Here is a 24295-nt window from a genome sequence, read left to right as displayed (position 1 = left end):
GGACAACCCTATGAATTACAGATGGAAAGAATGATCAATGTAAATAGAAGTGATCCAGGATGTGTGGAGTGAGAGATGTGCCACATGTGTGTGTGAATGGGTTGTCCATTCACACACACATGGCCCACAAATTGTCTATGCTAGTTGCTATCCCGCTTTTGGCGATCGCAGTGCCTGCAGATGAGACCTTGCGATTTTTTGGTGACTTTCGATGCTGCACTGCCGCTGCGCAGATGCAGATGTAGGTTCAATATGCAACCTGATATTTTCCATGGTTTATGCTTCTGATGAGCAGCTATAATGCCGCGAAACGCATCAAGCCTTACATTTTACTACCATTCTACCATGGCCCAATTTATTTTCTCTATGGTTTTATTCAGGTCTATAATCATTCAATATAGGAATTATGCTTATTTCTTTATATTTTTTTTTTATTTATTTTTTTCCCCTCTTCTCATTTTTTTGTTATATTTAGTTTTGTTTTTAATTTACCTATGTTAATAAAAAGTGTATCCATTGTTTGTTCTATAACTGTTTCAATGATTGCGGACTACTATGTAACTTATGTTGAAAATGATCAAATGTTTTTGGAGGTTATATACCCATTTAGTTGTATGTTAGATTATACAACATGAATAAACAATATTTCCCAGTCATTTGACTTCCTTTTGTGCTGCTGTGTGCTTCAGATAAAGGCCCACCACTTGCTCTCAATTTTAATCAATGATAGGGATGCCTCATTTAAAGTCCCATTTAAAGTCCCAAAATGTATTTTCTTCTCATTATTAATCTCGCAATAGCGTTCTGACAACTATGTCGCCCATGGAATATCTGTGTCACAAAATATGATAAAACTAAAGGTCATATTTCTGAATTGTATATTTTCTTAATGCATCCGTCAAACATAATTACATGGTCAAATGGGAGCAAGACCTCCTAGAAAACCTTGAATTAGAGTGGCAATCAATCGCACAAGCAGCTTCCAAATGATTTATTAATACCTCTATTATAGAGGCAAATTATAAGGTCCTTTTAAGATGGTACATGGTGCCGACCAGACTGGTCACATATGTTCCAGGAGCTTCTCCAAAGCGATTTCGAGGCTGTGGGCAGGATGGAATGACAAACCATATATGGTGGCAATGCCCCAAGGTGCGACAATTTTGGATAAGGGTTTACAAATTTATTTTTACTCTTACCCAAATCAACCTCATTAAATCACCCAAACATGCCCTGTTGGGGTTGAAAGTTGATGAGGCCTCAAAAAACCAGAGGAGTCTTCTCACTTTCATATTTATTTCTGTCAGAATCGCTATAGCCAGAAATTAGAAGTCAACTGCCATTCCATTTGACCAATTTAAGCGCAAGCTTTCCTGTCTCATGATCAATGAAAGGCTCTTGGCAATCTTGAATGACAAAATAAAGGTTTTAGAAAAAGTTGGGGGTCCGTGGATCAGCTATTTGACTGGAGGCCCCCGTACGGCTCCAGTCTGAGAGGCCTTTGGGTGGCGCAGACCAGAGCTTGGGGTCTTCTCCTTTCCCCTCCCCCCTCTTTTCTTTCCTTTCTTCTCCCCTCTTTCCATCTTCTGTGTTTGATTAGGAGCTTGATGAGTACCATGTACCAATAAAATGTACCTATTGTCTTTTCATCAACAAACGAGCATCCTGTACTGCGCAAGTGATTTAATATTTGAATATCTTGCTATTGTTGTTTTATACCTAATGTGAAACATTAATAAAAAAATTTAAACAAAAAAAAAGAAAAAATTACTGCAAATGAAAACATTTATATACAAATATTTTAAAAAAACAAATAAAAAAGGCAGGGAACAAGGAAAAGGAATGAGTAAACCAGATTATAGTTACTAAATGTTAATTAGGAGTATCCAATAATCCATAAATCAGTAATAAAAAGTAGCCAATTTTATGGAGGGGGGGGGGGATAATGTATTTTTTTTATTTGTTTATTTCAGGTAAGTTGGAACTGGTATATTAAATGACAACATTGTATTTATAGTTAAGTCTGTTTAGTGTATGCCCATTGATATCATTGTATTTTTGAACATAAGAGCTTGCTCTTCTTCTTGTTTTAATTATCTAGGTGGAGCTCATGTTTTTACCATACAATAAAATATTTTTTCATATTATCTCTGACATGTCATTATCATTGTTTTTTGCTGCCTAAAAACCCCGTTGGTGGGGGAACTTGTTCCATTTTTACAATTTAAACAGTAACTTGTGGGCACATGGATAATTAAAATATACATTTTATGTATATATGTAGAAGATAAATTTGATAGAGGGATAATGAGGTGGGGGGGGGGGGTAGGAAGGGAGAAGAAAGGGGAAAGTAGGAAGGGAAAATTGAATAAAAAGAGGGTGCTAAACACATATAAAGGGAATGAAATCATAAGTAGAAAATAATGTGCACCAAAACCATCAATAGGAAAGAGAACTCACATAGCATGTATTAGCACGCACATAGGATAGAGTATACTTAGCAGAAAAACACTAAAATTATTAATAGGAAAGAAATATTCACACAGAAAGTGGATAAATACTTTTGACAATATAGTATATCAGTTGTGCTCATAAGTTTGCAGAATTTATGATTTCTTCTCCATTTTTCAGTGAATATGAATGATAATACAGAAACTTTTCTTTCACTCATGGTTAGTGTATGGCTGAAGCCATTTATTATCAATCAACTATGCTTACTCTTTTTAAATCATAATGACAACAGAAAATACCTAAATGACCCTGATCAAACGTTTACATACCCTGGTGATTTTGGCCTGATAACATGCACACAAGTTGACACAAATGGGTTGGAATGGCTAGTTCTCATCCTCACCTGTGATCTGTTTGCTTGTAAGTAGTGTGTGTGTATAAAAGGCCAATGAGTTTCTGGACTCCTGACAGACCCTTGCATCTTTCATCCAGTGCTGCACTGACATTTATGGATTGCCAAAGGCTCTGTGGGAAAAGGTAGTTGAACTGTATAAAACAGGAAAGGGATATAAAAAGATATACAAGGAATTGAAAATGCCAATCAGCAGTGTTCTAATCAAGAAGTGGAAAATGAGGGTTTCTGTTGAAACCAAATCACGGTCAGGTAGACCAACTAAAATTTCAGCCAAAACGGGCAGGAAAATAGTTCGGGATGTAAAGAAAAACCCACAAATAACTTCAGGTGAAATACAGGACTCTCTGAAAACATGTGGTGTGGCTGTTTCAGGAGGCACTTGAAGAAAGATGGACTGCATGGTCAAGTTGCCAGAAGAAAGCGTTACTACGCAAATGCCACAAAATATCCCGCTTACAATACGCCAAACAGCACAGACGAGCCTCAAACCTTCTGGCACAGAGTCATTTGGAGTGATGAGACCAAAATAGAGCTTTTTGGCCACAACCATAAACGCTACATTGGGAGAGGAGTCAACAAGGCCTATGATGAAAGGTACGGAGTTGGATCCCTGATGTTTTGGGGATGTGTACAGGAAATTTGGCCACAATTGTTGGCAAGATGAATGCAGTATGTTATCAAAAAATACTGGAGGAACATTTGCATTCCTCAGTCAAGAAGCTGCACATGGGACGTACTTGGACATTCCAACATGACAATGATCCAAAACACAAGGCCAAGTCGACCTGTCATTGGCTACAACAGAATAAAGTGAAGGCTCTGGAGTGGCCATCTCAGCCTCCTGACCTCAATATCATTGAGCCACTCTGGGGAGATCTCAAACGTGGAGTTCATGCAAGACAGCCCAAGAAGAATATACAGGAACGGGAGGCTTTTTGCCAGGGGGAATGGGCAGCTTTACCTTCTAAGAAGATAAAGATCCTCATCCACAAATACCACAAAAGACTTCAATCTGTCATTGAAGTTAAAGGGGGCAATACACTTGTAGCACTAACCCCCGAAGGAGCTTCTGGTTATTTTTGGGCTTACCGTTACCTTTCGTTCTCCTTGTTTCACGTCTAGGGGATGTCCCGTGGTAGATAGCCCAGTAACTTGAGACTGACAATAGATCTTCTTGAATGGATTTTATTTGCAAAAACTCAAATCATTGAACAGTCTTTAATTTGAGATCAGAGGGTTGGAAAGGAAGTTTAGGTAGTCTCAATGTCAAACTCCAAAAACGTTAAAGAACTTCCTTACTTTGACTGCATCCAGAGAATAGCCATTCGCAGCTGGATGAACACTCAGATTGGACAGTCCTTCTCTCACAAGGCCTAGCAGCCAACCAGGTGTTTACTCAGGAACAAAGTCTTTATCACCAACGTTGCTGCAGAACACGTAGGGAAACTAAGCTGTAGAACACTTGTAGGATACCTGGATCTTTCAGCCTGCTTGGCGATATCAACAAGACCGGATTCTCTCGGTTACTTCAGCCCTTCCAGGCTATTGTTAAGAAAACCAACCCGTACGTGGTGTTCTTCTAAAGAGTCCTCCCCTGCAATACTCAAAGTTCAATGGGTCTCTCCCAAACCGGAGACAGCACCCATCCACCTTGGAATTCTTCCTTAGTTCCCTTGCCTTGGGCTAGCCAGCCCGAGGCATTAAAGTCGGGTGGATCCGCACACCAGGCCATAGCCTTCCTGGGGGCTGGTCAGGAGGACCAGGACCATGTAATCAGCAAAGCATACTGGACCGGATCCCTGAACCACGTGACGTCCGCATCTTAAATACCCTCTCCCAGAGGGCTCAGCGAGAGGCCCACTCCCACTGACCTGACTCTGAGAGAGAGTAAATTAAACATCCAACCAGACCATAGTTCCATGCCTGCCATCAGAGACAGTGTCCCCCTGTGGCCAGGCTGAACTTCTCACAGCCCAGTCAGACTGACATACAGTAGAAGTCAAATTTAGGCAAATAGACCCAAACCAAACTGTAGTTTGGGTAAAGTTAAATTTTGAAAACACATAGCGCGTGCTCTTCAGGAGTCTGCCACTACACACTATATTAAGAACTGGGGCATGTAAACTTTTTATCAGGGTAATTTAGGTAGTTTACGTTGTGATTATGATATAAAAAGAGTAGAGACAGTTGATTGATGATAAATGGCTTCAGCCAAACACTAACCATGAGTGAAAGAAAAGTTCTTGTGTTATCATTCATATTCTCTAAAAAATGGCCAAGAAATCATAAATTCTGCCAGGTTATGTAAACTTATGAGCACAACTGTGTGTCGATTGTTACCAGCCTGAGCTTTTGTTTACATTTTCAAGGCTCTTCAAGTCTTCCTTAAGCCTCATACACACGATCGGATTTTCTGCTTATTTTTTCCTTCAGATTTACCAAAACCATATAATATAAGGTCAAACCTTAGGAGTTTCAATTTCTATGCAATCAGGCAGGCCCTTGCACTACATGGTTTTGGTAAATCTGAAGCCAAAAATCAGCCAGAAAATCTGATAGTGTGTATGGGGCTTTAGGCTTGTACTGGACCCAACCAACTCTTAGGCTGGGTTCACACTATTGCGCATCCGTATCCAATTCGCATATCAGGAGATTGTGACCGGCTCTCTATGGAGCCAGTTCACACATCACCACAGCAGCTCCGGTGCAAATTGCACAGGAGTCTTGTGTGTCTTTTGGTCCATTTCAGGTCTGAAATAAGCCAAATATTTGGTCTGAAATCGGACCTGAAACGGTGAACAGGGACACACTACACTTCTGCTGTGAGCGGGAGCATGCTGCAGTGTGAACCCAGCCTTACGGTCCCTGTTCCCAAGTGTGGTTGACAAATATTTGGGTCACATTTCCAGAGTGCTCTCTATCTTCTAGGTTTTGGCCTGGAAAGGGGATGTGTTTAGAGTGTATTTATACTTGAGCTACCACTGCTGTCTCAGCCAATTTGGAGGGAGAGTCCCAATACAGTCAAGGCTATCATGAACACCGCTGGATCAGAGGGGGCTCAGGTAATGAATGGAGGCGGCTGCTGCACACAGAAGGTTTTTTACCTTCATACATAGAATGCATAAAAGTAAAAAACCTTCAGCCTTTAGAACTTCTATAACCAGATGCCAACCACTCTATAGCAGTTTTATTGCTACAGGGCAGCCGCGCTGCACAGGATGACGTATATATATGTAATCCTGCACTTCCGGGTAGTGGGTGCAAGTGCACTTTGCCACTGGCTCGCTTCCGCTGTGGGTCAAGCCAGATCAGAGGGTCTCATGGACGTGATGTCCGCCAGCACCCGCTGATCGTTCAGTACACAAGGCAGATTGCCATTCTGTCAGCAAGGAAGGCATGTATCCTGTGTTCCTGCAAAGCAGGGACATGGATCCATGCCTTCTCCTAGTAAAAGCACTTACCACACTACACTAAAACACTAGCTAGGCACACAGTTAACCCTTTGGTCGCCTCTGATGTTAACCCCTTCCCAGCCAGCATCACTAGTACAGTGATAATGCATAGTTTTAGCACTGATCACTGTATTAGTGTCACTGGTTCCCAAAAAAGTGTCAGTTATGCCGCGTACACACGAGCGGATTGTATGGCGTACTTAGTCCGTCGAAACACATTTCAGCGGACAATCCGCTCGTGTGTGGGCTTCAGCAGACTTTTTCAGCGTGCAGTCCGGAGTACTAAGAATTTTGTTTTTTTCGAAATTCTGTCCGTCGTACTTTGGTTTCAGCGGACAATACGGTCGTCAGTATGCTAGTTAGACTGACTAAGAATGGCGCATGCCCAGAAAGGATTTACACGGTGGAAGGGTGCTTTGCTGTGTCTTGGACTTCCTATTTCTAGTCCCGTCGTACGTGCTGTACACGTCATCGCGCAAGCTTTCGACGGACTGTTTGTGTATCCGTGTGTGGTCAAGTCCATTTAGTGGAAACTACGGCGGATTGTCCGTCGGATTGTATGACGGACTAAGTACGCCATACAATCCGCTCGTGTGTACGCGGCATTAGTGTCCAATTTGTCTGCTGAAATATAACAGTCTCTCTATAAGTTGCTGATCGACGACATTGCTAGTAAAAATAAATAAAAATTCCATAAATATATCCCATAGTTTGTAGACACTATAACATTTGTGAAAACCAATCAATATATACTTATTGGGATTTATTTATTTTTTTTACCAAAAATAAGTAGCATAATACATATTGGCCTAAATTGTTGAAGAAATTAGATTTTTTACATTTTGTTAATTTATATGTTTTATATGCTTGCATTCACGCTTGTACGATTCACCGCCGTTGTCGTGTGGATCCACTATTCAGGGTAAGAGTACCGAATCCCCCTATCCCAAGAAGGTGGAGGCACAACCCCAGGTGTTTAAACTGCTGGATTGCTCTGATTGTTATACATCTGAATGAAGCATTGCCATTCCGTTTGAGTCTATATTGGGATTTCATCTTGGTGTTTCACTCATATGGACTTATTATTTCCTTGCATTTATTTGGTGGACTGATTTTTCTATCCACACTGTATCACTTATTCAAAGACATTTTTGTCTTTATTGAGAAATAGTATTCTTTTTCTGTATGTTTGTGTACAAGATAGCAACATTTCCATGTGGGCTATATAATATTTCTCTGTACATTATCATTTCATGTCACAAATTCCACAATTCTTATTTGTGTGTGTTTCATGTTTTTGTGCACATATTTGGCACTAGTGACTAGGGATTGGCGAATGGTTCGGCCCGAGCATAAGTTCGGGCCAAACTTTGGTTGTTCGGATGCTCTGTGAAAATTCGGAACACCGTTAAAGTCTATGGGACATTAACATGAAAAATCAAGTGTTCATTTTAAAGGATTATATGCAAGTTATTGTCATAAAAAGTGTTTGGGGACCCGGGTCCTGCAGCAGGGGAGCATGTATCAATGATTTTTTTTTTTTTTTAAAGGCAGTGATTTTAATAATGCTTAAAGTGAAACAATAAAAGTAAAATATTCCTTTAAAATCCATACCTGGGGGGTGTCTATAGTATGCCTGTAAAGTGGCGCATTTTTCCCGTGTTTAGAACAGTCCCTGCACAAAATGACATTTCTAAAGGAAAAAAAAGTCATTTAAAAGTACAAGTGGCTATAATGAATTGTCAGTCCCGGCAATACAGATAAAAGTAATTGAAAAAAACGCCATGGGATCCCCCACAGTCCATTGCCAGGCCCTTTGGGTCTGGTATGAATATTAAGGGGAACCCTGAACCAAAATGTAAAAAAAATTGCGTGGGGTCCCCCCAAATCCTATACCAGGCCCCTTAGGTCTGGTATGCATATTAAGGGGAACCCTGCGTACATTTTTTTTTTAAAATGGCGTAGGGGTCCCCTTCAAAATCCATACCAGACCCTTCAGGTCACCCTTCAGGTCTGGTATGGATTTGGATTTTAAGGGGAACCCTGTGTCAAAATTTGAAAAAAAATGGCGTGGGGGTCCCCCCAAAAATCCATCCACCCTTATCCAAGCACACAAACTGGCAGGCCGCAGGAAAAGAGGAGGGACGAGAGAGCACCCCCCTCCTGAACCGTACCAGGCCACATGCCCTCAACATGGGGAGGGGGCTTTGGGGTAGCCCCCCAAAGCACCTTGTCCCCATGTTGATGGGGACAAGGGCCTCATCCCCACAACCCTTGCCTGGTGGTTGTGGGGGTCTGTGGGTGGGGGGCTTATCGAAATCTGGAACCCCCTCACTTTAATCATTATTAAAATCACTGCTCCCGAAAAAATGCGTTTTTAAAACTTTTTTTTGCATTGATACATGTCCCCTGGGGCAGGACCCAGGTCCCCAAACACTTTTTATGACAATACCATGCATATAAGCCTTTAAAATGAGCACTTTTGATTATTCATGTTCGTGTTCCATAGACTTTAACAGTGTCTGACAATTTTTTTGCCTGCTGTCAATCACAACCAGTGATCCAATGAGGAGAGAGTGGGCAGGGGCTCATGAGCGAGCATGCACCAGTGCCCCCTTGCTATTGGGGAACTCATCAAGGGGGAGGGAGCCAGGAGCGGCAGCGGGAGACCCAAGAAGAAGAAGATCAAGGCTGCTCTGTGCAAAACCATTAAACAGAGCAGCTAAGTATAACATGTTTGTTATTTTTTTTTTATATATCTATGAAAAAAAGCCTTCAATATCACTTAACAGACTTTATCTAGATTCTCATTTTTGTATTTGTCCTTCAGCAAGAGTAACCTAACTGTATTTTCTGTAACAGTGCTTTTACTGTCTCTTGAATTCTTTGTTATAGTAGGAAGTTGTAGGAGTTTCTGTAAGAAAAATTCACCACTATTTTGTGGTATATGTGTGTGAGAAGACCTTTGTTCAGCCCAACTGCTACTCAGCTTAATCATCAAGCATAAACGTAAAGACAGAATGTCTGAGAGGAAAATCGTATTATTCACCAAATTAGTCATTTTAAAAGTGAGGGAAACCACCACTCTTTTTTTAAACACTCGTGTCACAAAATACTTCCTTAGAAAATATTATGATATTGAAAATAGTGTTACATTTTGGCCGCTTACGTCTTGACAGAAGTACAAAATGAATCATCATTCTATTACTTTAATCTTGGCTTGTAACCTCAGTACCTGGAATAAAAAATGTCAGCATTTTTTAATTAACTAAAAAAAAATGTCTAAAAAATGATGGTTTGTGCCATGAAAACCGCAATATATCCATACTGATATTGTCAGAGTTTTAGAAATGTTTCACAATTTGTAAGCGACAAAAAAAAAAAGAAAAATACATGAGGGTAATTTACTACAGGAATTGAGAATCGTACATAGTTACATAGTCAGCCTGAAAAAAAAAGACAACCAATGGAAAAAAATAAAAAACAAAATTAAAGAGATAGAAAATTTCTACTTAAACCAAAATCAAAAGAGATAGAAAACACAATCTTAAAGAGGAAGTAAACCCTGATGGGTTTACTTCCTCTTTGTTTCCCTGCAAAGGCAAAGCATAATGGGCTACTATGCATCGCATAGTAGCCCATTATATGTAACTTACCTGACACAGGAGCCAGCGATGTCACTTATTTCATCGCCGACTGGAAGCGTCCATCTTCCTTCCGGGGGAACGGACTCTGACTCTGTGACTGGCCGGAGTGACATCACTCCAGCGCGTTTTCGCTATTTTCTCACTAAAGTTCCTCCCTGCCAATCAGGAGGCAGGTTGTTAAACCTGTTTCCTGATTGGCCACAGAGTAGGCGATCCTATTGGATGCCTAGTGCTTTGGCGGAAGAGAAGACACACGCCGGAGGATTAGGAAGCATGAGGATGAGGAGCATGAGGAACTGACACCGGAAGCACTGCTACCCACATTCCAGAAGAGGAGGAGAGGACACCACAGCCCCGCCACATGAGCGAGAACCCACCAGCAGTCACTGATTTTGATACTTTTTTATAGAAGAAAACCATGGAACTGATTAGGCTTAAAGTTAAAACAACATTTTAACATACAGTATGCAAGATATTTATCATCAGCAATATGTTCAACTTTAAGACTCCATAGTTTTACAGTATCATCTTTTTCTAGTATGGTCTTTATTGTCATAATCCCATCAGGTATGGTAAAAAAAGGTATCTTCTCCATATTTTACTGATAAAATCAAAGCAGAATGAATTTAGTTAAAATGTATATTTCCTTTTATATTCTTCTCCATATACCATCAGCATTTAGCTATCAGTTGTAGCTGCCATCAATATAATGTAGGTGTAACAAATCAGCTATACCTGTTAATGGGTATCAATTTTAGTAAATGTAACTAAGGCTGTTTTAAAGACTTTTAGTACTCATGATGAACATTGTGAGTCCTCAGTCCTTCTGTGTGATTTACCAATGTATTCATAAACAATTTTGATCAATATGGCAAAAATCAACAAACGACAGTGTACATGCATGCAACATACAGTATCTCACAAAAGTGAGTACACCCCTCACATTTTTGTAAATATTTTATTATATCTTTTCATGTGACAACACTGAAGAAATTACACTTTGCTACACTGTAAAATAGTGAGTGTACAGCTTGTATAACAATGTAAATTTGCTGTCTCTTCAAAATAACTCAACACACAGCCATTAATGTCTAAACCACTGGCAACAAAAGTGAGTACACCCCTAAGTGAAAATTTCCAAATTGGGACAAATTAGCCATTTTACCTCCCGGTGTCATGTGACTCGTAATGCCGCGTACACACGATCAAACAATCGGGTGGAAAAGTCCGGCAAACTCAAGTCCGCCGGACAATCCCCCCATGTGTAGGCTCTGGCGGACTTTTTTTACCCGAAAGTACAGCGGACTACAAAGGACAGCACTCCAATCTTCCCACCAGACTCGCATTTTGGCGGACAATCCGGCCGTTGGTATGCCAGTCCGCCATACTTTTGAAATGAGTGGACTTTTCCCGCGCTGAGAAAAGTCCGCTCATTTTGAGCGCGTCTCCAGGTAGTCACATGGTATGGACTTAAAGGGGAACCCCAACGCCAAAAAAATCGGCGTGGGGGTCCCCCCCAGGTCCACATCAGACCCTTGTCCGAGCACGCTACCCGGCCGGCCAGGAAAGGGGGGTCTAGCGAGCGCCCCCCCTCCTGAGCCGTACCAGGCCGCGTGCCCTCAACATGGGGGGGTGCCTTGGGGAAGGGGGGGCCGCGCGGCCCCCCCACCCCAAAGCACCTTGTCCCCATGTTGATGAGGACAAGGGCCTCTTCCCGACAACCCTGGCCGTTGGTTGTCGGGGTCTGCGGGCGGGGGGCTTATCGGAATCCAGGAGCACCTTATGTGAATGAGTATGGGGTACAATGTACCCCTACCCATTCACCTGTAAAAAAAAGTAAAAAAAAACACAACACACAAGGGTTAAAATAGTTTATTGCACAGCTCCGGGGGTCTTCCGTCTTCCGGGGTCTTCTCGCTGGACTCCTCCGCTATCTTCTTCTGTGCTCTTTTGCTAGAGGTGGAGCCTTGCTTTCTTCCTCGCCGCTGCCCTCTTCTTCCGACTTCGGGGGTCTTGTCCCCCTCTTCGGTTCTTCTTGCCGGGCCACCGCGCCTTCTTCTAGCTCTTTTACAGGCGGTGGCCCGGTCTTCTGTCGCCGCTTTCGCCGTCTTCTGTTCTTCTCTTCTTCTCTTCAGATGTTGCTTCGTCGCATCCTCTGCTCACAATGACGGGGACAAGACACGCGGCGACTTATATAGGTACATCACCCGATGATTTCCCTGCCAATTATGGTGTCACAGTCCAAAAGGATGCTGGGACTGTGACATCATAATAGGCAGGGACATCATCCGGTGATGTCCCTATATAAGTCGCTGCGCGCCTTGTCCCCGTCATTGCGAGCAGAGAGAGCAACAAGGCAACATCTGAAGAGAAGAACAGAAGAACAGAACAGAAGGCGGCGACAGCGGCGACAGCGGCGACAGAAGACCGGGCCACCGCCTGTAAAAGAGCTAGAAGAAGGCTCGGTGGCCCGGCAAGAAGAACCAAAGAGGGGGTCAAGACCCCCGAAGAGGGGGACAAGACCCCGAAGTCGGAAGAAGAGGGCGGTGGCGAGGAAGAAAGCCGGGCTCCTCCGCTAGCAAAAGAGCTAGCAGAAGATAGCGGAGGAGTCCGGCGAGAAGACCCCTGAAGACGGAAGACCCCCGGAGCTGTGCAATAAACTATTTTAGTCCTTGTGTGTTGTGTTTTATTTTTACTTTTTTCCACAGGTGAATGGGTAGGGGTACACTGTATCCCATACTCATTCACATAGGGTGGGGGACCGGTATCCGGGGGCTCCTGGATTCCGATAAGCCCCCCGCTCCCTGACCCCGACAACCAACGGCCAGGGTTGTCGGGAAGAGGCCCTTGTCCTCATCAACATGGGGACAAGGTGCTTTGCGGTGGGGGGGCCGCACGGCCCCCCCTTCCCCAAGGCACCCCCCATGTTGAGGGCACGCGGCCTGGTACAGCTCAGGAGGGGGGGCGCTCGCTCGTCACCCCCCTTTCCTGGCCAGCCGGGTAGCGTGCTCGGACAAGGGTCTGATGTGGACTTGGGTTGGACCCCCACGCCGATTTTTTTTGCCGTTGGGGTTCCCCTTTAAGTCCATAGCAGGTGGCGGGGCCAGCGACGTCTCCTTCGCGGGCCCCGCCTACCTGGAGACGCGCTCAAAATGAGCAGACTTTCCTCCGTGTGTGTGGGCGAGTCCGTTCATTTCAAAAGTACGGCAGATAGTCCGCGGATTTAGTACGTCGTATTAGTCCGCTGAAAAAGTGCCGTGTGTGGGCAAGTAGCCCGTTTGGAAAGTCCGGCGGGAAGTCCGCCGGATAGTCCGCTACGTGTGTACATGGCATTAGTGTTATAAGGTCACAGTTGTGAATGGGGAGCAGGTTTGTTAAATTCAGTATTATTGCTCTCACTCTCTCATACTGGTCACTGAAAGTTCAACATGGCACCTCATGGCAAAGAACACACTGAGGATCTGAAAAAAAAAACGTTGCTCTACATAAAGATGGTCTAGGCTATAAGAAGATTGCCAAGACCCTGAAACTGAGCTGCAGCACAGAGGCCAAGACCATACAGAGGTTTAACAGGACAGGCTCCACTCAGAATAGGCCTAGCCATGGCCAACCAAAGAAATTGAGTGCATGTGCCCAGCGTCATATGGGGTTGTCTTTGGGAAATAGACGTATGAGTGCTGCCAGCATTGCTGTGGAGGTTGAAGGGGGGGGGTCAGCCTGTCTATGCTCAGACCATACGCCGCACACTGCATCAATTTGATCTACATGGCTGTCATCCCAGAAGGAAGCCTCTTCTAAAGATGATTCAAAGGAAAGCCCGCAAACAATTTGCTGAAGACAAGCAGACTAAGGACATGGATTACTGGACCCATGTCCTGTGGTCTGATGAGATGAAAATAAACTTATTTGGTTCAGATGGTGTCAAGCGTGTGAGGTGGCAACCAGGTGAAAAGTACAAAGACAAGTGTGTCTTGCCTACAGTCAAGCATGGTGATGGGAGTGTCATGGTCTGGGGCTGCATGAGTGCTGCCAGCACTGGGGAGCTACAGTTCATTGAGATATCCATGAATGCCAACATGTACTGTGACATACTGAAGAAGAGCATGATCCCTTCCCTTTGAAGACTGGGCCACAAGTCTGTATTCCAACATGATAATGACCCCGCACACACCTCCAAGATGACCACTGCCTTGCTAAAGAAGCTGAGGGTAAAGGTGATGGACTGGCCAAGCATGTCTACAGACCTAAACCCTATTGAGCATCTGTGGGGCATCCTCAAATGGGAAGGTGGAGGAGTGCAAGGTCTCTAACATCCACCATGATGTCTTCATAGAGGAGTGGAAGAGGACTCCAGTGGCAACCTGTGAACCTCTGGTGAACTCCATGCCCAAGAGGGTTAAGGCTGTGCTGGAAAATAATGGTGACCACTCAAAATATTGACACTTTGGGCCCAATTTGGACATTTTCACTTAGGGGTGTACTCACTTTTGTTGGCAGTGGTTTAGACATGAATGGCTGTGTGTTGAGTTATTTTGAGGGGACAGCAAATTTACACTGTTATACAAGCTGTACACTCACTACTTTACATTGTAGCAAAGTGTCATTTCTTCAGTGTTGCCACATGAAAAGATATAATAAAATACACTAAAACCTTGGTTTGAGAGTAACTTGGTTTGAGAACGTTTGGCAAGACAAGCAAAATTTTTAAATACATTTTTACTTGATATACAAGAGATGTCTTGATATACAAGTAGTGTCATATCACAACTGAGTATAAAAGAGAAGAGAGGCTCCATTAAGTGTAGCAATATGGTTACATTTAATGAAGATACTACATTTAGCAACTCACATGGCTGATGATTAAAAGAGGCACATCTAAGTATGCAGGCATCCGGGGTAAAGCTGTCCACATAGACCATATAAACTGAAGGACTTATGAATAAATGGTTGTGGAACGAATCGTTTGAGTTTCCATTATTTCCTATTCTTCAGGACGCTGGACGCCTGGATTCCTATGGTGGGGGCAGGAGGGGGTGGTACTTTTTGAAGCACCTGATTGGAGCCAGAGGCTCTAATAGGCTTCAAAATAGGGTAGGCTTGGGGTGCAGAGAGTGCGCCCTGATCCCACTCAATTGTGGGATGATAGCAAATTCATTTTCGCCATTTTCACACTAACCTCTCCCTATTGGATGCCTGGCGCTTAGGAATAGGAGCGGAGGAGACACACTCTGGAGCGGAGGTCGCCGCCGCTCTGGTGCACTTGGAGAGGAGCTGCTGCCTGCCGGTAAGTGCCAGGGGGTCTGTCAGAGCCGAGCGCGGGGGGTTGGGGGTGCTGCCAGAGCCGTGAGCCCCATAAGTAGGGGGGGGGTCAGTGGGCACAGTGGCTGCATATGATGGGCACAAGTGGCTGCATTTGACAGGCACAAATTGCTCTATATGATTGGCCGTAAGTGGGGGGGTCGGTGGGCACATTGGCTGCATATGAAGGACACAAGTGGCTGCATTTGATGGACTAAAGTGGCTGCATTTGATGGGCACAAGTGGCTGCATATGATGGGCACAAGTGGCTGCATTTGATGAGCACAATGGCTGTATATGATAGGCACAAGTGGCTGCATTTGATGGGCACAAGTAGCTGCATATGATGGGCACAAGTGGCTGCATTTGATGGGGCGCAAGTGCCTGCATATGATGGGCACAAGTGGCTGCATTTTATGGGCACAATGGCTCCATATGATGGGCACAAGTGGCTGCATTTGATGGGCACAGTGGCTTCGTTTGATGGGCACATCGGCTGCATTAGATGTAGCACAGTGAGGCTGCAATTGATGGGGGTGGGGTTTCAGTATTTTTCAGTTTGTTTGCACCCCCCAAAAAATTATGAGCACCAGCCGCCACTGGGGTGGATATAAGATTGCTTTAGAATACAAGCATGTTTCTGAAACGTATTATCCTCACAAACCAAGGTTTTACTGTATTTACAAAAATGTGAGGGGTGTACTCACTTTTGTGAGATACTGTACATTTTTCCTGTACTGTAAACAAACTGCAAAGATATTTTTATTTTACTGCAATAATAAACAAAAGAAGTTAAGTAGTTAACCCAAAAGCAAACATTTAATATATTGAAGCTTACCATTTCTTAGATGTGGTGGCTGCATTCATTTTCTTTTTTAGGCTGCCTTTCTTCAATTTTCATCTGGTGATCCAGCCACTAAGTCTCTTATTTTTCAAAAGAATAAGCACTCTTGCAGATGTGCATATCAGTTACAGGGATGAGACAAACCATTTACCACTGGCAGGGTGCCTACAATGATCAGCTTTTATTTATTTATGTAACCCCCCCAATAAAAACCTTATTATTGAAACTGCATTTAAAGTATTAGCTGGAGTTCAGCCCCAGTTTATTAGTGTATCTAAATCTGCTAGTACAGCTAACACTCCCCTCCTCATAGACTGACTATGCTGCTGTCAAAATGTGCCCCCTGTGCTCCTTCATTCAGAGTGGGGGAACACTAATACAGGAGGTGCGTTACTGGCCAGAGGTGGAAAAAAAAAAAAGAAAACAAATGCAGCCACCACATCTAATGATTGGTAAGCTGCAATATATTATATTTTTGGTTTTGAGTTTAATACCACTTTAATTTTGGAGACTTGAATTATTTCAATCATTATGGACACCGTCCCGCCTCTCAAACAGAATGGTGAAGTTCTGAGGGACATTGCATGTCATTTGGCTGGCGTAATATACCACTGAGGTAGAAGTTTATAGTTTGCTTCTTCCATTTTGGCAGATATGAAGGAAACATGGGAGAGTAGTAAAATTTTTATTTTTGGTCTTACAATATCTAGCCAGATCATCAGGTGAAAACAGCCTAAAAAAGAAAACGAATGTAGACACCACATCTAATGAGACTACAATATATGACATTTTTGTTTTTGGGTTTAACTGCCTTTGAAGTATATTTGATAAACATAATAAGCATCATAAGTGGAGATGGGCATACCTCTTATTTATAATGTGCCAGAAAATACCCAGATCTACTTGACCGGGCTAAAATTCACCAACTTATTGCTATATTTTGATACAGAAATTTTGTGGCTCTATTTTCCTTTTCTTTTTTTTTTTCATAAAGATCCCTTTTTCCTAAATGTTACAAAACAAGCATCAAACAGGGGCACAGGAATGAGGGGGGAGGGGAGCAAAAATGGTCCCTATTGAGAATATCACAAGTGCTCTCATTAATAAGGATACTTATTAGTTCATTTCACATTTTATATTTTATATAACCATGATTATTTACATAAAATATTTGTTTCAAAAATTATAAACATTATATGGTTTTGAAAAACATTCTATTTTTTTTTTTTTTTTTAAAGAGGGCATTTGAGACTCTCTCTCTCTCTTTATTGGAAATGAATAAAGCTATATGGAACCATACAGAACAAAAATGAAGAGTGATAAGCCACTCCTGTTGTATATGTAGCTTGAGTTTGGCTAAACCAGCTAACAGTCAAGCCTTATAAATACTGTATATAAAACAAATCCTAGAGGTCCACCTGCTGGCTTTATATTTACCCGTGTTTAAAAATAGTGTTTCGTTTTATTTTTTAGGCCAGAATGGACACATTTACATTTACATCTCATGTGAACTAGAACTTTATGCAAAACTTTATTTTTTATTTTTTTTCATTTTTGATAGAATAAGGTTGGGTTATAATCCCTGTCAATTTTTTTTTTCACTATCTATGTCCCATTGTGGAGATTTCCCTTCACTTCCTGTCCCATAGCCAAACAGGAAGTGAGAGGAGATTAGGGGAATTCATTGGGGACCCCCACTAGTGCCCCCATTAGAACATTTCCCCTCTAATACTTTTCTGGGACAACCCAAAATGTAGGTTTTTATTTAATTTTCAATAATAATAAACAGGACATATAGAGAAGGGTGAACCTCCTTAACAGGGGTACAGACAGCAATAAAAACTGACAGATGTTCTAAGCCCTCTGCACTCTATCCAAAAAAAAAAAAAAAAAAGGCCTCTGCACAGAGGGATTGGTCTTTCTGTTTCTTATACCTGCATAGGAATAAGAAACTATGAGATTTATAGTAAAAAGGAGCACAAATAACACACATTACCACTTGTTAGGCACAAAGTTAACCCTTTGATCGCCCTAGATGTTAAGGCCTTCCCAGACAAAGTCATTAGTACAGTGACAGCGTAGCAGGGATATGCAATTAGCGGACCTCCAGCTGTTGCAAAACTACAAGTCCCATCATGCCTCTGCCTCTGGGTGTCATGCTTGTGGCTGTCAGAGTCTTGCTATGCCTCATGGGACTTGCAGTTCTGCAACAGCTGGAGGTCCACTAATTGCATATCCCTGGCATATAGCATACCCCCCAACATTTTGAGATGGGAATGAGGGACACCTACTTGCAAATGTATGTAGGCATCGGACACACCCCCTGACACACACCCTTAACCACTTCCCGCCTGGCCTATAGCATACTGACAGCCGAGAAGTGCTTCTGCTATCCTGACTAGGCGTCATATGACGTCCAGCAGGATAACATGCTGGCCCGCATCTCCGATCGTGATAAGAAGCCTCTGACAGAGGCTTCTTACCATTTGATCAGCTGTGACCAATCACAGCTGATCATTGCTTGAACCAGGAAGTACCAGTAAACGGCATTCCTCGGTTCATGCTGACAGGGAGAGCCGATCGGCGGCTCTCCCTGTCAGAGGGGGTTCTGTGCTGATAATCAGCACATTGATTATCAGCACAGCCCCATCAGATGTACCTACAAGCTGCCAATCGGTGCCCAGATCAGTGCCCCATCATAACCCCCTGCCAGTGCCAAATAAAGTGCCAATCAGTGCCCACCACAGTGCAAATCAGTGCTCACCATAGTGCCAATCAGTGTCCATCACAGTGCCAATCGGTGCCCAGCATTAACACCTGTCAGTACCTGCCCAATCAGCGCTGTCCATCAGTGCCATCTATTAGTGTCCATCAATGCCACCAGTCAGTGCCCATCAGTGCCGCCTGTCAGTGCCCACCAGTGCCAACTATCAGTGCCCATCAGTGCCTCCTGTCAATGCCCATCAGTGCCGTCTGTCAGTGCCCATCAGTGCTGCATATCAGTGCCATCTATCGGTGCCCATCAGTGCTGCATATCAGTGCCATCTGTCGGTGCCCATCAGTGCTGCATATAAGTTGCACCTATCAGTGCCCATCAATTCTATATATCAGTGCCTCCTCATCAGTGTCCATTGGTGCCGCCTCATCAGTGCCGTCAGTGAAGGAGAAAACAACATTTTATAACAGAAACTTAGAAAAACATATTTTTTTCAAAAATGTCGGTCTTTTTTTAGTTTGCTTAGCAAAAAAAAAAAAAACTGCAGAGGTGATCAAATACCACCAAAAGAAAGCTCTATGTGTGGGAAGAAAAAAGAAAAAGTGTGACAGCGCTGAAAGCTCAAAATTGTCCTGGGCACGAAGGGGCGAAAGTACTTGGTTTTGAAGTGGTTAAAGGAGAATTAACCCAAAAAAAAGGTTAATTAAATCCACAAGGAGTTTTTTTTTTTTACCACTCCTATTCCTTTATATTGTCTTTTAACATTTAAAAAATGCAGCAATTTTGAATTTGGATGAAAGGTTTAGCACTGGGAAACACTTTTTGAAAGCTAAAAAGTGCATTTTATATACAACTATATAGATCAGGGCAAAATGAGAGACAAATGAGGGGAAAGAGGGACAGAGGGACATTGCTCAAAATCAGAGACAGTCCCTCGAAATCAGGGACAGTTGGGAGCTATGGTATAGTATTATCACTGATCATTGTATTATTGTCACTGGTGATGTCAATGGCAGTCAGTTCCCACTCTGTGTAAGTTAGAGTCAAATTGCCCAGCGCACATTCCCACTAAAAGTCACTGATCACCACCATTACTAGTATATAAAAAAAAATCCAGAATATATACCATCGTTTGTAGATTTTTTTTAACAAAGACATGTAGCAGAATACATTTTGGCTTACATTTATGAAGAAATTCGATTATTTTTTTCATTTATATAGTAAAAAAGAAAGCTCTATTTGTGTGAAATAAAGGCGCAATTACCAGTTAAAGCAGAAGTATGATTAAAGCTATTTTGGTGCTATGGATCACAGGAGTGCAGTTTGTTCTACACTCCTGTTATCTGTTTTCAGCTGACAGCGAGCTGAAGTTCGCTGTCGGCTGATGTCACAGAGCCAGTCCAGACTCTGAAAAAATAATGACCATATGGTCGGGATCCACCCAGAAGCCGAATCAGCACCTGGCTCAGCCTCTCAGCGAGCTGCTGAGAGCCTGAGGCTGGGTTCACACTATAGTGAATTGGATAGCAGGAGATTTTGACCAGCTCTTTATATTCGCAATAGCAGGAGATTTTGACCAGCTCTCTATAAGATAAGTTCACAAATCTCCGGTGCAAATTTTTACAGGAGCCCTGTGCATCTTTTGCTCGGTTTTAGGTCCAAATTCAGCCAAGGCTGAAATCGGACCTGAAATGGTGAACGGGGACACACCAGACCCCTGAGCCGCATGCGAAGATAGTGTGAACCCAGCCTGATCCAGCCCATATCTGCCCCTTCACAGCCCAGCACTGCAGTGAGTGCTGGAGGGGAGAGCAGAGAGCCGCTGACTGACAGTCACAGCTCTCTGCTCAGAGCGGAAGGGGAGAACTGAGTAATCAGCTGTGTTTGATCACTCAGTTATCACTACAGAGCTGGTGGTTGACAGACGTAGCATCAGATCAATGCTACATCCACCTAGATGAGTATAAATGTTTATTTTTTTTTTCAAATTCTGAACATCTCTTTTAAAGTAACGCAGTGCTAAATTGTAGAAAATAGCCTAGTCATAAAGGGGATGAAACCTTCTGGAGCGGAGGTGGGTAAAAATAGTTAGGTATGGCTTAAGTTTTTCTGTAACTTACAAACATTTTGGAACAATGTTTATTATTATATTTCAGACCTGCTTTTAAAAAGAAGTTCTTATTAAAGTGGTAGTAAAAGCTCAAGGTTTTTTACCTAAAAAACTTTCTGTGTGCACCAGCCCCCCTAATACTTATCTGAGCCCCCCTCTCAATCCAGTGATGTCCAGGAGAGCCTTGTCTCCCGGGGACTCGCAATCCACTCGCTCTCACCGCTGTCATCCTGCAATTGTGATCAGGAAGACTACCCTGCAGTAGAGCAATTTGAAAGCGAGGCTTGATGCACTCGTGGAGCACAGCGTGGAAGGGAAAACATCAATGGCGTTGCGGAGGATGGTCTATGTGGACAGCTTTACCCCGGATGCCTGCATACTTAGATGTGCCTGTTATAATCATCAACTATGTGAGTTGCTAAATGTTGTACCTTCATTAAATGTAACCATATTGCTACACTTAGAGGCGCCTCTCTTCTCTTTTATACTCAGTTGTGACATGACGCTACTCGTATATCAAGTCAAAATTTATAAAAAAAAAAATGTGCTTGCCTTGCAAAACACTCTCTAACCAAGCTACTCTCAATCTAAGGTTGTGCTGGTATATGCTATTTCTTACAGTATGAGCAATTGAACAGAACATCATGACTCGGGCTGGAAAAGGGAGATGGGGCAAGACATCACTATGTTTCTGATTTATTACTGAACTGAAAGACTATTATTTACATCAAATGTGATTGGTTCTTTAAGAGGCAAATTTTCATATTTTTTTCACGTGAATCCTGGCATATTGCCGACATGTATTTTAGGTTTACCATAATCACATCTAGCGTTTTTATGACCTTTTGACTTCTGAAATGTCTTATAGCAGCCATACACACTTCAATTTTTTTGATCTGATTGATGTGTGATATGATCAAAGTGAATGAATCTGCAAATAATTAAACATCCATAACTTCCCTACCATTTGATTTGGACTCAGTTTCGTTCGGATTCTCTCAAACTGAGTCAATTTGTCAGGGCAGGAAATTATGAATCGTTTTGCAGAAATTGGAAGCACTGAGATACTTTGTTCATGAATACGATCGTATTTCACCTTCAGAATATGACAGTACATGCTGGAAAGCGAGATTCGGTCAATAATGTACAATTGTTATAATGTTACAATTGTATCTTAAAATAAAACTACAGGCAAAACTGTTTTTTTTTCATTTTGGATAGAGTAGGAGAGGTTTATAAGTGAGAAGAAATCTCTGCAAATTAAGGGAATTCCTTGGGAACCCCCGGGCCACCAGAAGTAGTGTCCCCATTAGAAGATTTGCCCTCTATTACTTTTCTTAAGACAACCCAAAATTTGGGATTTTCCTTTACTTTCACTTTTAGTGAAAATTGTAAATAGGGCAAATAGAGAGGGTGAATCTCCCTAACAAGGGCACATAACGGGGGCACAATAAAAACTGACAGGGGTTCTAATCCCTATTCACTGCTTCCAAAATGAAAAAAAAAAAGTTTTACTTTTGGTTCTACTTTAACTATTGGTTGAAATCCAGTCCCCCTGTGTGTGGCATACCGATCAAATGGGTTATCAATTATAGATCCATTACTGCTCACAGAAAAGATTAATCAGAAGGTAAATTGATCTTTTATTGAAGTGTGTATGGCCATTGTTAGGCGAGTGATTCGTGATATCATTTTGCTTTCATAAGGTTTTGATAATCGTAAAATAAAAAATAAAATAGTCATCATCATTCCGAGACTATTTCAGTTTGTCACTGTCCTTCTAATGTCTGCAGCCTCCTATATCGCTAAGCACAATATTCCCAATGCAAACATTCCTGAGAATGGCTGTAAATGTAAGTGCTGGAAACCGAAGACGTTCAAACAAAAAACAGGATCTCCTGAAAGGATCAAAAGCTTCATTGGACGATTACTTCATAGTTACAGAAGCAATAATGACGATGGGGTCCTGTGAGACCCCAAAATGTTGCTTCTGTAACTATGATGGGATTGCTGAGCTTTGGACCCTTTCTGGAGAGCCTGGTGTGCTGATCACTTTTCTTGTTTGAACATCCTCTATCGCTAAAGCCCCATACACACTATCAGTTTTTCTGCTGATCTTTTTCCTTCAGATTTACCAAAACCATATAATATGAGGTCAAACCTTAGGAGTTTAAATTTGTATGCAATCGGGCAAGCCCTTGCACTACATGGTTTTGGTAAATCTGAATGAAAAAATCAGCAGAAAATCTGATAGTGTGTATGGGGTTTAAGACACAAACTTTATCAATAAGGCTAAGTTCTTTATGCAAATCAGTCAATTTTATTGTATTTACCATAGTCAGACTAATTAGAAAATGGTCTGCACCCATTCAAAAGTCTTCTGGACTGACAAGACTGTTCTGTATAACTTATATTTTTTTATTGTGCTTTTTGCACTATCATATTGAATAAGCACAGTTGTGTTACAGTCTGAACGTAACTACAATGTAATAGATTTTTTTAAAAAAGTTCCTTTACCTATTCAATTAAACAAAGTTTATGAAATTGATAATGTTAGCGATTTTAACCATTAAAAAAACTTCCAATTATTCTTTTATTTGTTAATAAAATTGTGAATATTCTTACCTGTATCAGAAAAACCATAAGCCGAAAATAACATCAGTCCCAACAGAATCCGATCCATCTTAAAAAGTTATACTTAAAGATCACATAATCTGGGAAAAAATCATTCAGGCATCACAGAAACGCTTTAGAATATTAAGAGTAGTGAAGATCACCCAGCCAACAATCTGAATAACAAGATGTGACATATCACGCGTATGTACTGTCCTAATAGTCAGGAAATCACACTTAAACACCAAAGGTTGTTCATATAGGAAGTGGTTATCTACGGCTTAGAGATATCCATTCCATCTGAGACATACTACTTTCATTTTCCAGTACTCTATTACTCAAAGTGTAACTCTTGCTCATTGTGTGAATAAATTCCTTGAACTAACTCATACCATATAGCCAACTGATGTTATCAGTTACGGTAAAATCAAATCAAATTTATAAAACATTCCCCTAATCAAGTAAAGGAAAAATTGCAGCCTACTCTTTTTTCTTGATAGGTGGCAGTTAAACATTCCTTCCATCTGTTTTTGTAAATTTTTCTTTATTTAGCATGTTCATGTCTAAAAAAAGTGAAACTGGTAAACTATGTTGTACTTTTATAAGTCAAGTGAATATGAAATATTGTATAGGTATATGAACCCTTTTTAACCATCAAGGTAAGGCTCACAAATTCACCGAGCTAACATTAGCTGCTTTGCTGAAATAAGTTTGTGTTGTTTAGTAGACATGTGCACACTGAAATATTT

General features: G+C 42.0%; 1 protein-coding gene across 1 annotated transcript in view; it reads right to left on the bottom strand.

Moving 5' to 3' along the window:
- Positions 1–23753, bottom strand: part of LOC143960160 (uncharacterized) — a 139250-nt gene extending 115497 nt beyond the window's left edge. The window contains exon 1 of the mRNA XM_077468473.1: positions 23559–23753. Within this exon, the coding sequence (XP_077324599.1) occupies positions 23559–23616 (58 nt within the window). The 5' untranslated portion in view covers positions 23617–23753. The remainder of the gene's footprint in view (positions 1–23558) is intronic.
- Positions 23754–24295: the final 542 nt, after the last annotated feature.

This window comes from Lithobates pipiens, unplaced genomic scaffold (genome assembly GCF_037356315.1).
Source record: "Lithobates pipiens isolate NorthernLeopardFrog02 unplaced genomic scaffold, aLitPip1_a1.2 Scaffold_8, whole genome shotgun sequence".
NCBI lineage: Eukaryota > Metazoa > Chordata > Amphibia > Anura > Ranidae > Lithobates > Lithobates pipiens.
The sequence above is the reverse complement of the archived record's forward strand: the minus strand, read 5'-3'. Positions and strand labels throughout refer to the sequence as shown.